We start from the raw sequence: 17,873 nt of genomic DNA, 5'->3' as shown, positions 1-17,873 counted from the left end.
GAATGTGGAATATACAATGTAATTGACTAAATGAAAGTACATTACAAAAAATTTTGATAATGTGTTAAGAATCCAGAGTCCACATTTAGTCCAGAATTAAACAGGTTGAAGTGCATTATCATTTTCATTTCAAAGGTTTTTCTTTCCATGGTGTTATTGAAGTTGCCTCTGAGAATTTTGATTTTGAGGTTTTGGATGGAGTGGTCAGGTTGGGTGAAATGGTGACCAACAGGGGTGCAGTATTTTGTTTCACAGTGGTTTTTGATTGAGTGTCTGTGTAAGTTCATTCGAAGGTGCAGTTTTTGGCTTGTTTCTCCAATATAGCATCCCATTTCACATGCAGTGCAATGTATCATGTATACCACATTTGCAGATATACATGAATATGCCCCTTTAATGTTGTAAGATTTATTATTGTGATTTACTGTGCTGCTTTCACAAACGTGTTGACACAGTTTGCAGCGAGCTTTATAGCAGCACTTGGTTCCATTCTGAGTGTTCTTTTTCTCAAGGGGTAGCTTCCTATGTACCAGTTTCTGCTTTAGGTTAGGTGCTTGTCTGTATGCCAGGATTGGGGGTTTTGGAAAGATTTTTTTGAGTGTGGGATCCTCTAAGAGTAGTGGCTGTAAGTCTTTTATGATTTTTCGTATCCCTTCCACAGCAGGGTTGTATTTGACTACTAGTGGTATACGTGATATATTTTTCTTCTCCCTGTATTGTAGTAAGTGTTCACGTGGGGTATTGAGGGCAGAGTTAATTTTTTTATTTATAATCCTTGTTTTGTAACCTTTTTCTCTGAATGATTGGGACAATGTGATGAGGTGTTTGTCACGGTCCTTGGTATCTGAACAAATTCTGTGGTATCTTGTAGCCTGACTGTAGATTATGGATTTTTTAATGTGATTGGGGTGGGAGCTGGAGCTGTGGAGGTAGCTGCATCTATCTGTTGGTTTCCTGTATACAGATGAGTGCAGTTTGCCATTTGTGATGGATATTGTTGTATTCCCTAAACACACGCAACATAAACTGGACAAACTGGTGCCCTCTAACCCAAGCATAGGGACATTCTACATGCTCCCAAAAATCCACAAACCAGGGAACCCAGGAAGACCAATAATAACAGGCATGGACACTCTGACTGAGCAACTATCGGGCCTAGTGGAGAATATTCTTAAGCCCTTAGTTATTAACACCACTAGCTTTATAAAAGACACCACTGATTTTCTTAACAAAATCAGCCAGATAACAGAATTGCCAGAGGATACTATACTTGTGACAATGGATGTGGAATCCCTGTACAGCAATATTCCACATAAAGATGGTATTGATGCCTGCTTAAACTTTCTTTCCTGCAACAGCCTTAACCAGACATATAGTGCTTCTACAGTCAGTAAACTTACAGAATTTATACTTACTCACAATTATTTCATCTTCAACCACTCCATCTACTTACAAATCATGGGAACAGCCATGGGCACCAAAATGGCACCACAGTACGCAAACCTCTTCATGGCTGACTTAGAACAGAGATTCCTAGCCACTCACCCTCACAAACCATTCAAATACTTTCGCTACATCGATGATATTTTCATCATATGGACAGAAGGAGAAAAAAACCTTGAACATTTTCATAAATCATTTAATCTATTTCATGCATCAATCAAGCTTAAAATGAACTTTTCTAGAGACTGTGTCAACTTCCTGGATACAACAATATCCATCACAAATGGCAAACTGCACTCATCTGTATACAGGAAACCAACAGATAGATGCAGCTACCTCCACAGCTCCAGCTCCCACCCCAATCACATTAAAAAATCCATAATCTACAGTCAGGCTACAAGATACCACAGAATTTGTTCAGATACCAAGGACCGTGACAAACACCTCATCACATTGTCCCAATCATTCAGAGAAAAAGGTTACAAAACAAGGATTATAAATAAAAAAATTAACTCTGCCCTCAATACCCCACGTGAACACTTACTACAATACAGGGAGAAGAAAAATATATCACGTATACCACTAGTAGTCAAATACAACCCTGCTGTGGAAGGGATACGAAAAATCATAAAAGACTTACAGCCACTACTCTTAGAGGATCCCACACTCAAAAAAATCTTTCCAAAACCCCCAATCCTGGCATACAGACAAGCACCTAACCTAAAGCAGAAACTGGTACATAGGAAGCTACCCCTTGAGAAAAAGAACACTCAGAATGGAACCAAGTGCTGCTATAAAGCTCGCTGCAAACTGTGTCAACACGTTTGTGAAAGCAGCACAGTAAATCACAATAATAAATCTTACAACATTAAAGGGGCATATTCATGTATATCTGCAAATGTGGTATACATGATACATTGCACTGCATGTGAAATGGGATGCTATATTGGAGAAACAAGCCAAAAACTGCACCTTCGAATGAACTTACACAGACACTCAATCAAAAACCACTGTGAAACAAAATACTGCACCCCTGTTGGTCACCATTTCACCCAACCTGACCACTCCATCCAAAACCTCAAAATCAAAATTCTCAGAGGCAACTTCAATAACACCATGGAAAGAAAAACCTTTGAAATGAAAATGATAATGCACTTCAACCTGTTTAATTCTGGACTAAATGTGGACTCTGGATTCTTAACACATTATCAAAATTTTTTGTAATGTACTTTCATTTAGTCAATTACATTGTATATTCCACATTCTTTATACATAGGTACACAGGTAAGCCTATGTCCACACTTTTGTCTTTTCTTAACTTTTGTATTCCCCCTGTATATACAATTTCACATCTCTATAGATATTGATTCAATGTTGATATATAACTTTATGTCAGTATATGCTCTATGTAACGCTATATATTTCCCCTGTCTGTTCTCCTACACTGGACACTGTCTGCCTGTTACCTAAGCCCCCCTCATGATTTTTACGACACCTCCTCCTCTCCCTGCACTGTCTTCTTAGCTATTCTGTGTTTTAAGATACAATCTGTAAATTCCATTGAATTGGTTAGTATTGCTTCAGACTTGATAAAGGAAGGAACTCTTCCGAAAGCTTGTCATCTTATAAATGTATAGTTAGTCCAATAAAAAAAGTATCATTGCTCAATGCAATACTCTTGTTATTTTGATATCTAAATCTCTGGACTAACATGGCTACTCCAATCAACGTATATATATATACACATATATACATATACACACACACACATACACCAAAGTTTGGTTAAGCACTCCAGGTATCCATAGATGGATATAGATATACACATACACACACCAAAGTTTGGTTAAGCACTCCAGGTATCCATGAGTAAATTCAAAATGCCCAGGGTGCACAGTAGGTAGTCATATAGCATCAAAAATGAACGGCACTCGCTGGGTCTTATATAAGACAATTTATTGCAATTTTAACGTTTCGGGGTCTCCCCCTTTGTCAAAAAACATACCGGTGGTACCCGGCGAGTGCCGTTCATTTTTGATGATAGAAATAAACAAATATATATATATATATATATATATATATATATATATATATATATATATATATATATATATATATATATATATATATATATATATATATATATATATATATATATATATATATATATATATATATATATATATATATACATACATACATACATATACACATACATATACACATACATATATACATACACACAAACACATATACAAAATTTTATTTAGATTAGAAAGTTATTGACCAATGATTCTATACATTTTCAAAATGCTTATAAACTGTAAAAACCTAAAATACAGGTATCAAGTGTCAGCTATAAAAGTGTACATAAAAACAGACAGGTAGAGAAGTTTATATTTTTCATTAAGCCCAATTTTTTTTTTTTTTCTTTTAAAATAAAAAATTACCTTCAGACCCATTGCATCGTAAAACATATCTCATGATATCAAGATTCTCATATACTATAAGAATTTCAACAGCACCCATTTCCAGTGCTTTCAGTGTATCTTCAACACCAAAACAATATTTTCCAGTATCTTGGCTGATCTCATCAAAGTATCTCCCTGAAACAACAATTAAAAAGAATGCAATAATATGGAGAGAGAGAGAGAGAGAGAGAGAGAGAGAGAGAGAGAGGAAAAAAAAAAAAAAAAAGAGAAGAAGAAGACAAGGGCATGGCCAGTAAGCACATATTTAAAAGAATTTTAAGAATGCATACCTATTAGTTTCTTTTCTTGAATGAATTTCACATTTGAAAGGACTTCTGTTGACAACTCAATTGCTTGATTGAAACCATTTTCACCACCATATGAGATATCTACTAGCTTCAAAACTTTGGATTGCAATCGCTAAAAAAACAAAAAAGGAAATGTGACTTTTTTTAATTCATTCTATAACGAATGTGAAAAGTTTACCTTTAAACAAGTTAAGATATTACATCCTAAATTTTCCTTTGCACTGTTCTTTATAGTCAGTAGTTACATTGGTTTTAAGAGTTATTGTTGTATCTTAAATTTTCATAAAAACATAAGCGCTTCAATAACTATATGAAGAATTTGTTTGGAACAATTTAAAAATAGTAATTCAGCCTGGTAATGTAAATACATACACACAGGGATAGGAATTGATTGTAATATTAAAATAAACTGCATATATTCATAACAGCATAAAATGCTTACCTGATCAAACATGTCTGACTGACTTAGTTCAGTTTTGAAGTCAGCTGATCCAGCCAATACAAGACCAGCTACATTCACTTTATCACCGGAAATAAACAGCTGTACTGCTGTCTCGGCTACTTTCCTTACATAGTTGTGCCGTTTTTCCATTCGTAGACGAGCAAAACGCAATGCAGACTGTCCTCCTCTACCTTTCAAATGAAAAATATTTTGCATAAGTTTGACATACAATGCAGAAGGTAACTCATGGGTAAGACCTTATGCATGGCAACATACATTTACAGCGAACATTGTAAAGGGGCAATTGCGACCTGTTTATCAACTGCAGAATGAGGCTATTTAAAACAAAAAAAAAATAACGTAATTAGATCATAAACTTTTTTTTAAATTATTTTATATTTAACAAATTCTGTATATTCTTCCTCGATCCCTAGATAAGTGGCCCTGACTTATTAAGCAGTGTTTACCCTAACTGGACAGAGGGTAATGCCTATTTCCAGAAATGCAGCATTCTAAATCCATATATATTTAAAAAAAAAAAATATATATATATATATATATATACCATGTTTCTTTGGGAGATCAACAGTGAATTTGTGCAAAACTTCTCTTGTATTTCCTTGAAGAGTGCCAAAAAGTGCTCCACTGCCATCTATTACAATGAATCCAAACTTGCTATCATCAGAAAGCAGAGCTGTGAGAGCCTGTTAAACAACATTGATTTAGTTTTGTACCTAAATTCAATAATACTTCATTCAGAAAAAGATAACTTGTATTAACTCTGGTGTAATTTAGATACAAAATTATTTATCAGTAGATATTATATTTTATTGACGAGGTAAATTACACTGTTACATTCTAGTGTGCACAACTACCGTACTTGCACGGACTCAATTATCCTACTACAAATATAAGCAAGAAACAGAATACCTCTGTATGAAATTTGTTGTCACATAAATACAAAGATGTGTTGATTGGTTTGAAAGGCTCAAAATCAATGTTGACTTTCTTTTCCTTTCCTTCTTCTGTTACTATTGTTCCACAGTAAACAACTAACCCATTGGGAGGTACTGGAAAATACAAATATTACATTTATAAATTATAAAAAACAAACAAAACAAACACCAACACACAATTTTCAGCAAGTACAATGGTATGCTATTGACAAACTCTTTAAAGGTTTTTAACCCCTTTGTGGCAGTACAATGGTGTTAACATCGGAACAAAGTTCCGATGTAAACACTATAAGTAAAAATGAAATCACACTATTGTCGATGCGATCACGTGATTTCAAGGCCATCCTAAAACCGTTAAAGCCCAGCGCTGATAGGACGGCATGGAATGTCCTAACGGCGTGAAGGGGTTAAATAGAGTAGAATTAAATAATTGGCAAATACACAACAAAAAGACAATGCAATAGGTATGTGCATTCGGATCCCAATGCAGAAGTATGCGCGATATTCTGTATGTTTGCACATGCTAGCTGTAGTCAGAGAGTGCGCATATTAAAAAGGTGCAAGTTTTGATAATGGAAGTACATTGGAAAGTTTTTTTGTTTTTTAATTAATTGCATGCTCTATCTGAATCATGAATTTAGACTTTAGTGACCCTTAAAAAAAAAAAAAAAAAAAAGGCACTATACTATAATTTCATAATACTTTGTTTCTCTTGTACATACTTCGAGTCTTGTATCATTTCTACCAGCATTTTAAAATTTTACACTATACCTTTTGTCAAATTTTGCAAAATCGAATTGAAGAACCAGATAAAGTAAATTGAAAGGATTCTTAAAATAGTGTACTCTTTCTGAATCATGAAAGTTTAATTTTGACTTGAGGGTCCCTTTGTAGAGCTGATCTTTTTAGCTCAACTTGTTAGCTTCTGCACTGATAAAAAAAAAACATTTTTCAAATTTAAAATTACAGGAAAAGTGAATTGAATAGATATTTTTTTTATGGAGGAAAAAACACAATTAAAAAAAAAAAAAAAAAAAAAAAAAAAAAAAAGGGTCAGTAAACACCTTGACATTTTAAAATGTTTAATTATATGTAAAAAAACAAACCCCAAAACAATTTAAAATTTCCAAAATTTAATTTTGCCTCCCTTTCATGTACTTTAGCTCTAAAAATGGGAGATTTATTTAATTCTCATAACTTGAAATGCACGCTGCTGACTCCTCAAGGCTACATATCTTTACCTAACTGGCCTTAACAGAGAACACATTCAAAATTACCCTGGCTAGCCTTATTGTCTACAGGCAAAAGCCCTGATTGGCAGCTACTAAGGCGGCAAATAGTGGGTGAAGTTTGGTTACTGAAAACCAAATTGTATTAAAAAGGATCTTAATTTGTTTTTAAAAAATATTTGACTTGGCTGATGTCATTCTATAGCAACAACAAAAGAAATGTATTGTTATTACAAGGTGTTTACTGTCACTTTAAATAAAACAAACATTCTAGTGTACAAATAAAATTGTGTGTGTTTCAAAACAAAATTCAATTTTCTTTGTGTATTCAACGCCAGCAAATGGATAATAAAAAATAAAAAAACATGAACAAGTCCCCCTCCTGTGATGCAAAAGCAGACATAATTATGGTACAATAACTGACCACGTACTAACATGCATTTTGGGAGAGACTCTACCCCTGCAAAGAACCAGTAAACATTTTTAATCTCAAAGTGTTTATTATGCATAGTTAACAAAACTTTGCAACAATTATTTTGTACCCTTTTCCTGTAATTAAACTCTGAAAAGTGTTGGTTTTCCTAAATCTGAGCATTGGAGGTGCACACTACAGATTTCACAAGCCTAATCTTGCCACAAACATGCCCCTAATTAGCTTATGCAGAGCTGATGAAATGAGGAACTGCAAAATAGAAGTTCTGCTAGCAATGCCACTGTGGCAAGTAGTGAGTGTGTGTGTGTGGGGCGCATTTGGTCACTAAAAAGTAATTGCAAGATTGCAAAAAAGTGTGGTCCCTTTTTTTGCCCCCTCAGTTTTATTTCACAAAAAGCGATGGTTTATAAAGCAATCATGGAATGTGGGAGGTATCACCTCCCCCATTAAACGGAAATACATTTTAATGCAAGCAGGGAAACTCAACCCAGATCATTTTTTTGCAAGAGACCCACCTTAAATCTCCAGAAATACCCAAAATAAAAAACAAAATGGGTTGGTGAAGTGATAGCGACCCCTTGTGGAAAAAGAGGTGTGGCCATTTTTTTCAATAAAAAATTAGCGTATAATATCTTACATACTGAGGGGGACCTCGAGGGGAGATTTCAAATAATAAAAATTGAAATTAATAACTCACTATTAATCTTATGTAATGTGTATGGCCCCAATTCATTATATAAGGAGTTCTGGAATGATCTCAGCTTAAAATATACAATTGTAATTATAGCTGGATATTTTAACATGGCCCCTCACTTTAAGCTAGATAGATTTGAAGGAGGATCTCAGAATAGAAGGAGTAAAGAAGCTAAGATATTTCGAAACTTCTGTAATTTACTAGCTGTTAAAGATATATGGCGTATACAAAATCCAGATTCGGACTCATGCAAATTCAAAAGTCATAAGACACTCTCAAGAATCAATTTTTTATTGATTGCTAATCAAAATGTGTGGGTTAAAGATAGTAACATACATATTGGATATCCTATCAGATCATGCAATCTTAACTCTGGTCATTAAATATAATTTGGAAAAGGAATCAAATAACCTTTCCAGTTTCTTTTCCCCCAAACATTTACTCGATAACAAATTTAAAAATGGTCTCCAAGCTAAGTGGTTTGAGTTTTATCATTTCAATAAGGCTTATATAAATAATTCAGACATTTTTTTGGAAGACGGCAAAGAGGTTTTTAAAGAGGGGAAATTAAAGCTTTTATGTGTAAGTGGAAACAGAAAAATAAACACAGGGAATTCCAATTAGCCAATAGTCTTAAGAATAGTTATAAAGCTTATATTTCAACACCCAACAAACCTGGGATAAACATACCAAATCAAAGCTAGAAAGAGCTATTTTTTAAACAAAAAAAATGCTAATGATGAGCTGACAGAAAGCATTATATGGGGGTTATACAGGTCACTCAGCTAAATGTGAACAATGGTATGCACTTTATTTCCCCAATTTCTTTGAATATTCTAAGAGGAAATTGGATAGTTGTGTGAATTTACCTCTCTTTTTCAGCACAAGTCACATTAAAGTAGATCTATTTCCCAAATTACTATATCTGCTTCAACATTTGCCCCTTTTATTATCTAGGAAAGATATGTTTGTTTAATCATTTATGCTCCCATTTTATATGGCAAGGCAAAAGACACCAGCAGAAAGTGCACAGTATAGCTAGAGAGACAGATATAGATAGATAGATATTTTTATTTATTTTTTATCTTGAATCCATCTGGTCTGTCAGATTTAGCCTCTGCCCTGTTTTTTGTTTACTTTCATTGCCGGTGTCTGCCTGTCAGAGCACATGGAGATCATAGGAAGCTGCACTCTAGCAGTGAGCACAGCAGAATCCCAGGACGATTCCTCCCCCTCTCCTGTCTGCTGCTTATTTTGAGCTGGGCAAGCTCAGTCCACTGGAGGTAAAACACAGTTTAACAAAGAGAATGCTGCAATAGTATAACCCTTTTTGCCAATCATAGGGTTAAGTTGTCTCCAAATGTTATCTATGAGGGCAGTAGGTTATGTGGGAGGGAGTGTAGCCCTGTGTTTTTCCTGTAATCACTGAAGTGTAACTTGCAGGAGTGAGTCTGTTATTTGTAAATGATCTGCTCTTTAAAATTAATCATCATTCATGTACATTTTAATACAAAAATATATTTTTCAGTTCAATTAACAATGATTATATATAGAGATATAGATACATATAATTCAAATATTACCATCTTCTAACCTGACCTATTGAAAGCAAATGCAGAATTCAGAAATTTTGCCATTGTGGAGTAAATAAACACATTTTAAATGAGCTAGTGCTTAAGTGTGACGGCCTATTAAACTGTATTAAATTTCAGAATAACCTGCTCAATTTTTTTTCAACAAAAAAAAAAAAAAAAAAATCTCATCACAGAAAGTGAAAAAAAGTTCTGGGTCTGGGACATAGAATCAGATTTAGTTTTTTCCCATTTTCCTTAAATGCAATTTTACACTGTCCGGTAGCTAAACTGCAGTCTAATATTAGTATGGTATCATTTGCTAACATTATTCGAGGCTGACATAAAATGTGTTCAGAAGTGGGCTTCTATACCATTAACCTTCGTGTATTTACCTATTTCTGGTAACCCAGAGTTCCCAGCTGGGCTACGCTCAGTGAATTTTCAAAAGTGGAATAACCAAGGCCTTTACTATATTATTCAGGTGCTCGAACCACTAACCTTTTATATGAAACCATTTTATCAGATAGTAGAAGAATATGGAATCTCGAGATTAGATTTTTTTTTGCGTATATCTCCAATTACGCGCCACTATGCTCTAATGATTAGAACGACATATGGAACGGGTTGGTCCCTTGGAAATTTAGAAGAAACGATCAAAGCTTATAAGAAAGGGAACTTTTCCATTTCCAAGTTTTACACCACCTTAGTACTCCACATAGGACAGCAACAAATGAACGTTCTGCTACAAAAATGGAATACGTTTTTTTCCCCAGAGGTAACTGATTATATTTAACTAAGCTTTTTTTTGACCAAGAAAACAAAGACCTCCAACGCATGCAAAGAATCACAATTCAAACTAATTAACATGATATATATTACTCCACTAAAAATAGCAAAATGGTATTCAATTGGGAATTTATGTTCCAGATGTAGTTTCGATCAGGCAGATCTTTTACATTGCTTTTGGCAGTGTCCGAAAATACGACAGTTCTGGCTGAAAATCAGTTTTTGGCTTAATAAATTCCTAGATCCTCAGCTTAGGCCAACACCCCAATATATTTTATTTCTTGTCAAATCAGATAAAAAGCTTAAGAATATCCCTTTAATTAATGCCGTAATTATAATAGGTAAAATCCTGATTTTAGAAAAATGGAAGGCCAGAGTTGCCCCTAACATTGCAGAGTTTGTCAAACGAATAGAAACACAAATGATAATAAAACAATATAATGTGACAAGTTTTAATGAGAAGCAGATAGTTTTTTTTTGTTAAATGGTTTAGGGTCATTCAAACATCGTCAAACTGTTTATTTCCAATTAAACATCCTTAATGATAAATTTCCAGTATCGTGGTCTAACTAGTTAGATGCAACAAGTTTTGTGGGGTTTTTTCTCTCTCTCCTTCCCCCCTTTCCTTGGTAATTAATTATCAGTCCTTACTCAATTATAAGGCCAACCGTATGATTTGAAACATATATGGGGGCTACATAAAGTTTGTGAAATGTAAAATGTATATTTGAATTACACCAGGCCAATTAGTCGATATAAAATATGTACCTGATTCATAAAGTTTTTGGCCTGATATGAAATGTGTATCTAGATTATTTAAGTTTGTTAAGTATGTAACAACCTCCAGGATTGGCTGGTTGGAATTTTTTGGGATTACATTATTATGTCCGATTATTGTTCTTTTGTATATTTTTTTTCCTTTCTGTAATTAAATATTGCTAGAAAAAAATTGAATAAAAAAAAAAAAAGTCTTGCTTGCAATTACAATGCACTTAAGCATAGTTTTACCCTAGACTGCCCTAGGTAAGAGTGCTCCTTACCTTTATTGTACAGTTTAAGCCTTTGCTGGACAGATGTAATTGCTCCAAGTACAGAAAGGCGGTTCACCCGAGACTTGATGTTTGATGCTGTACCAAATTCATCAGCCAACATCTTTGCCACTCGTGAAATCTGGTCTTTGGGAGGAATGATCAACGATATCATACTGGTGCCATTGCTGTGGGATAGAAAAATATAAATTTATTTTTAAATAAATTCTAAAATATTGATATCCAATTGACTGTATATTATACTGCTCAACAAAATGTATCAGTGTGTTGCTATTAACATGACTAACTACTTGCAAATATCTAATTAAAGGGACACTGAATTTTTCTTTTGCGATTCAGATAGAGCATGCAATTTTAAGCAACTTTCTAATTTACTCCTATTATCAAATTTTCTTTCTTCTCTTGGTATCTTTATTTGAAATGCAAGACTAAGTTTAGATGCCGGCCCATTTTTGGTGAATAACCTGGTTTATTCTTGCCGATTGGTGGATAAATTCATCCACCAATAAAAAAGTCCGGTCCAGAGTTCTGAAACAAAAAAGCTTAGATACCTTCTTTTTCAAATAAAGATAGCAAGTGAACAAAGAAAAATAGGAGAAAATTAGAAAGTTGCTTAAAAGTGCATGCTCTATCTGAATCACAAAAGAAAATTTTTTTGATTCAGTGTCCCTTTAAGAACAGTCATATTTTGACTCCTTAACGGCCAGCGCGTACAGGATGCGTGACAGGTCGTTTAGCACTTCTTAAGGACCAGTGCTGTACACTATTCCTGCATGCCTCCAGAGTGAGGCAGTGCAGAAATAGCATAATGAAGGATACTCCAGGCTAGCAATCACAGGGTGTGCATCCGTTCCCAAGACACACACTGCTGCTGGAAGCCTGCATGTGAGGCTAACCAGCATGACAGTTACTGTGTATACAATCACTGCAACAGTTAGTCACAGTGATTGTATACTTAAAATGGAGGCTAGATACTAGCTATGCTAGTTTTGTTATATATAATTATAAAGAAAACTGCAAAAAAGCCCCCCCCCCCCCCTCTTAAATATAAAACCTATCTATTGTTATTTTACATACCCATAAAGGGTATCACTGGAAAGGCCTGTTTAAAAACAATAAAATGGTGTGTAATATGTATGGGTGCACTTAACAAGAGAGTTGACAATTAAGGTGAAACCAATAGTGAGTACTTAACCAATGTTGAGCCTTTTTGTTACCTACATTTAAACCCTATACTAAAAGTTAAATTTTAGTAAGTGACCTACACAAATGATAGTGTTTTTTTTCCGGCAAGCCCAGGAGATTCACAATATGCTATATTATATGTATAAGTTCATATATAAACTAAAAAAAAAAAAAAAAATCTTGGCCCATAAATAAATTAAAAAAGTAAAAATTTTGCTTAGATTTTATTAAATATTGAAAATGGCCAAGTGACCATCTTACTAAATTGTCTATAGAGCTGCAACAACTAATCGTCATAATCGATTATGAAAATAGTTGTCAACGAATCTCATAATCGATTAGTTGGTTTGCAATTAGTTGGTCTGTGCACAACACGAGCTGCTTCACTCCAATGAACTCCTGCATATGGTATTGTGTTTTATGGTTATGACCTTAGCCTAAAGGACGTCTACTTTTCACTTTTTCAGGACAGTATACTTTTAAAACTACCCCTGGCTTATGTGCAACCCAGATATAATAGTCATCATTTGGATTGTTTATATTAAATCTGGTGATTTGGAACTATGCTTTTCATGATATAGTGCCAATTTTGTCGTTTACACCTTACCCCTAGATTGATGGGAGTTATTTAAATTGATGTGCACTATTATCTGTTTGCACAATTATTAGCGTATTGCTTGCTATTGCCGATTATATGTACTGTATAAATAAATGTGTAAGGCTTTGTCCTGTTATTGATATACAGTCCTTAGCGCTTTTGATTTTGTTTTTTATTGTTTTTTTATATTTTTAATAAATTGTGATATGTACCAGATTCAACCTTTATAAGTATATATTCGTTATTTTTAGAGCGGACTAGATATTTCCCCTAACTTTATAGCTGGTTATTTACCATTGCATATAGATATTCAAGATATTTTTATGTTAGAATGAAGTCAAGGGTTACTTTATTGAGAGACCCCTTGCCAAGGTAGAAAACACTTAGCATTGGTGAAGAGCTAACAAAGATAAATATCCCACTTTGGTGAAATTGGCAAAACCCTACTTATACACCTCAACAGCCTTTTCTCTGCTGCAGGAAATATAGCTGCAAACAGAGAACCAGCCTTAGCTAGAAGCATGTGGACATGTTGAGATTTTTGCATTTCAATGCAAAGTTTCTGAAAGAGTGAATAACAGAATGTTATTAACAGTGATAGTTAACTCTTTCTAATTCTACCTCTTTTCAAACAGTTTGTGGTTTTGTTTAATTATAAAACTGTGCTCTGCTGCATAAAAATTGAAGAAACAGTTGTGTTAATGTAAAGTTTTAGTTTGAAGTTTATATTTTTAACACTCATTATGTGGATTTTATTTAAAACATAGAAAACTATTATTGATTCTCTTTTTATCCGATTAGTCGATTAATCGGAAAAAAAAAAAAAAATCGGCCGATTAATCGATTATGTTGCAGCCCTAATTGTCTACATGTGAAATAGGGGCATATGCAGGCTTTTGAGAGTTATTGTCAGACAAATTCATATTGTTTTTTGAGAGAGAGACTGGTCTACCAGAAAATAAGCTTTATTAGAGGTCTCTAGACACAAGATTTTTTTATTGCACATATGACCAATTCCCAAGCAAATTAAATAATAGAAGTAAATTGGAAAGTTGTTTAAAAATGTATGCTCTGTCTAAATCAATCATGGATGTCCAATTATGACTTTTCAGAATGCTGCTGCATATTTGGGGCTCCTATTAATGTTTGACCTATTTATAAGGCTGCTTTTGCCCACATCCCCTTCAGATGTAAAATTTACAATATAAAAATTTAAAAAAAAAATGCACCAGCAGGGGCGAAACTACAGGGGGTGCAGAGGTTGCAGGTGTGACTGGGCCCCTAGCTTAAAAAAAATATATATATATATTTTTTTTTTTAATAAAAAAAACCCTAACCTACCACTGCCTGCACTGATATCATGTGAGTGTGACATGACTACAGGGGTTAGTGTTTCTGTTTTACCCATTGTTGTTTGTGTGTGTGTGTGTGTGTGTGTGTGTGTGTGTGTGTGTGTGTGTGTGTGTGTGTGTGTGTGTGTGTGTGTGTGTGTGTGTGTGTGTGTGTGTGTGTGTGTGTATGTATGTATGTGACAGTGTGTATATTTATGCATGTATGTGTATGTTTGTGGAACCAGCAAATTACAGACCTTGTTACTACAGCATGGGGGCAGGGGGTAAACAGTGTCACTATACAGTACCACTATATACAGTATGGGGGGGGTGGACCATGTCACTGACTACTGTGGTCACTTTATTAAGTATTGGGCGGGTAGGGTCAGGCCATCTCACTGGCAGATTACAGACTGTGTCACTAACTTACTATATACAGTACTGGGGGGGGTTAAATAAATATATATATATATACATACACACACACACACACATACATACACACACACATACAGTAATAGGGGGTCAGATCATCTCACAGACTGTGGGCACAGGGTACCTCCTTTTGCAGACATGTAATCTGATTCACATTTTGTTCTGTGTTAAATATAGCGAAATCTTTAACAACTTTCCAAAGTGCTACAAATCGACTAAACTGGCTAATTATTTCCTACACATACAGTTTGCTTTTTGGTTCCTAGGAAGCTTGGGACAAGCAACATTTTTTTTTTTTTTTAAATTAAACCAAAACGGTGTTTGTCTTTTGTTACCATTCCATGTCTAATTAGATGTCCTGGACAAAGCCACCACCACCACCCCACCCCCCTCCTATTGTAGCAATATTTAAAGAGACGGATTAACCAAAAAAAAAAACTCTCTCTCTTTTAATTTGTTCCCAAAGATCCATTTTACCTGCTGGAGTGTAATTACATTGTTTACAAACTGCTCCTTAGCCTTTATATTGGCATTTTAAATATCAGCCGGTATTATGCCTACATATACTGAACATTTCTATATCTAGGTACATGCTATTGAGAAAATATGTAAACATCGCCGGCAGAAGAAAGTACACTCACAGTAGGAGGTGGAAGAGAAAGCTCTAAAATGTTTATTTTCAATTGTTCTTTCCAAATATTGTAGAGAGACAGAGATAAGGGAAGCATTTGAATCATAACTAAATCTGATCTGTCAGCAAACCAAGCCTATTTTGATGGGCTGTGGTTTCAAAGAGCAAATACAGCTATTAATTCCCCACACAAAAAAAAAAAAAAAGCATAAATGAGCAATTTCTCATACATTGCAGCTGGTATAACAAGTCATGTGGAACACATTCAGGGAAAAACAAGTTTACATCGAACTGTCCCTTTAACATGGTCGTTGATAAAGTTAGTTAGCATACTAAACCAGTTTGACCATACAGCTGCCTGTCTTTCTAATTATGTGCCAATACTATGTGTCATTGCTGTGGATGTAACGCTGTGACACTGCACTTGGAGAAATACATTTTCGCTTTTATCTACCTACCTGTTTGAAGCAGTTTTCTGCCTGCTGGCTGCGTTTATTATTGGATCCCTTAAACAGAGGATTGGGAGCACTCTTTTTCAAAATTCCTACCAATTACTGTTCAGCATGTAATAATAGTCAAAAACTGAAATTTTCGGTTTAGTGGTACTTTTTGGTGAAATTAAGATGAATGTTAAAAAAAACAAACCTTGTCATTCTTAACACGCCTGATTGAAGGGGGATGAGCCCTGAAACGATGTGTGTGGATTGAGTTCTGGCCATGCATGCATCATTTTAATGTATAATTTGATGTTTTAGATGATTTAAGGTTACAGACAGACACATTATCTTTTACTTGCATCCATACTATTTGATTGTATAGATATATTGCATTTAATCTAAAAGCATACAATTAATTGAGATAGTTTTAGCTACAATAAAGCCAATTTTTTATTTTTTTTTAAAAAGATATATTTGTTTCTGCTTTTTGGAGCTGTCAATTAGTATTGTTTGACATAGCTCCAAGTGCTGGGTTTATGGAATAAGAGTGCTGTCAAAAACGTGTGTAGCACTGTTATGCAGTATGTATAGTAGCCATTTACTCACCACGTCCTGCTCAGTACGTGTGCGACTCGTTATTTTACATAAATTGTGATGTATGAATACAAATCTAATTTTTCTTTTTTTGATAATTGGGTTTAAATTACAAATAAAAAATTTTTTTAAGTACAATCTGTTTTGGAATTGTACTTCTAGCATGTGTCAAAAAAAAAAAAAAAAAAACAAATATTCTAGTTCCCATTTTGCTAAAGCACTTGTGATGTCACAGCATTCAGTTCAGTAGCTTACCTGGAAACTAGCTGTTCTTTTGCTTTCAATTAAATGTGGAGAAATAGCTGACAACCCAGCACATCAACATCTCAGGTAAACTTTTTAACATTTATCAAGTAGCGTACAACAAAAGCTTAAAGTGAATGTAAATTTTGATGCTAAAGGGATCGGTTTTTAAAAATTAGATTAAAAACAGGGGCATCAAAATTTACATTTCACTCGTTGTGAAGAAATACTTACCTTTTAAATTTGACAGCAGCTCCAGCTTCCTCCGTTCGTCATAAGTCATTTCTGATGTCAGAAATGGATAGGTCATCCTTCAATCACGGCTTCCCCCCCGGGGGAAATCAGTGTCTGATTCAATGCCGCGATTGGAGGAAGCCGGATTCATCATTTTAGACCCAGGAAGAGGCTTTGAGACGGGTGGAAGCTGGAGCTGCTGTCAAGAGTAAAAGGTAAGGTTTTTTTTCACAACACGAGTGAAATGTAAAATTGAATTAAAGTACCCCTCTTTTTAATCTAATTTTTAAAAACCGGACACTTTAGCATCAAAATTTACATTCACTTTAACATACCAGAAGTGATTATTCTTATTCGCATCATACAACACTACACAGAGTTGCTTTTTTCAATTACAGTTTATATGGTAGCAACAAACACTCACTTTTAGTTAGTATGTGGTCTTTTTTTTTTTTTGCTTTACCATAAAACATGCCCAAAGTGCTTATTATTCTGCCTTGTTTTATAATAAACTAAGGATTATCGAGTTAGATAGTTCCCAGGCAAACTTCTGAACTGAATGCTGTGACATCACAAGTCCTTTAGCAAAATGGGAACTGGATTTATGTTTGACAGTGTTGACACATGATTGAACTGTTTAAAAAAAAAAATAAAAAAAAATAAAAATGTACTTCTAAAAGAATTATATTGTATTTCCAAAAAAAGAAAAAAATTTCTAATTAAAAGACCTGTATTCTAAAAAAATAAAAAATATTTTTTTTCCAAAGCAGAAGAAAAAAAATTGTATTTGAAAAAGTAGA

At 34.2% G+C, this 17,873-nt stretch overlaps 1 protein-coding gene across 1 annotated transcript in view; it reads right to left on the bottom strand.

The window, feature by feature from the left end:
• The window catches only part of ETF1 (eukaryotic translation termination factor 1), a 72,402-nt gene that overhangs the window by 46,363 nt on the left and 8,166 nt on the right, over positions 1 to 17,873 (bottom strand). Inside the window, exons 3-8 of the mRNA XM_053718554.1 lie at positions 11,377 to 11,552; positions 5,595 to 5,734; positions 5,230 to 5,368; positions 4,665 to 4,855; positions 4,205 to 4,334; positions 3,894 to 4,049 (exon numbers count right to left, since the gene is read on the bottom strand). Of these exons, the coding sequence (XP_053574529.1) occupies positions 3,894 to 4,049; positions 4,205 to 4,334; positions 4,665 to 4,855; positions 5,230 to 5,368; positions 5,595 to 5,734; positions 11,377 to 11,552 (932 nt within the window). The remainder of the gene's footprint in view (positions 1 to 3,893; positions 4,050 to 4,204; positions 4,335 to 4,664; positions 4,856 to 5,229; positions 5,369 to 5,594; positions 5,735 to 11,376; positions 11,553 to 17,873) is intronic.

This window comes from Bombina bombina, chromosome 6, assembly GCF_027579735.1.
Source record: "Bombina bombina isolate aBomBom1 chromosome 6, aBomBom1.pri, whole genome shotgun sequence".
Taxonomy (NCBI): Eukaryota; Metazoa; Chordata; class Amphibia; order Anura; family Bombinatoridae; genus Bombina; species Bombina bombina.
This window is presented reverse-complemented; position numbering and strand designations above follow the sequence as displayed.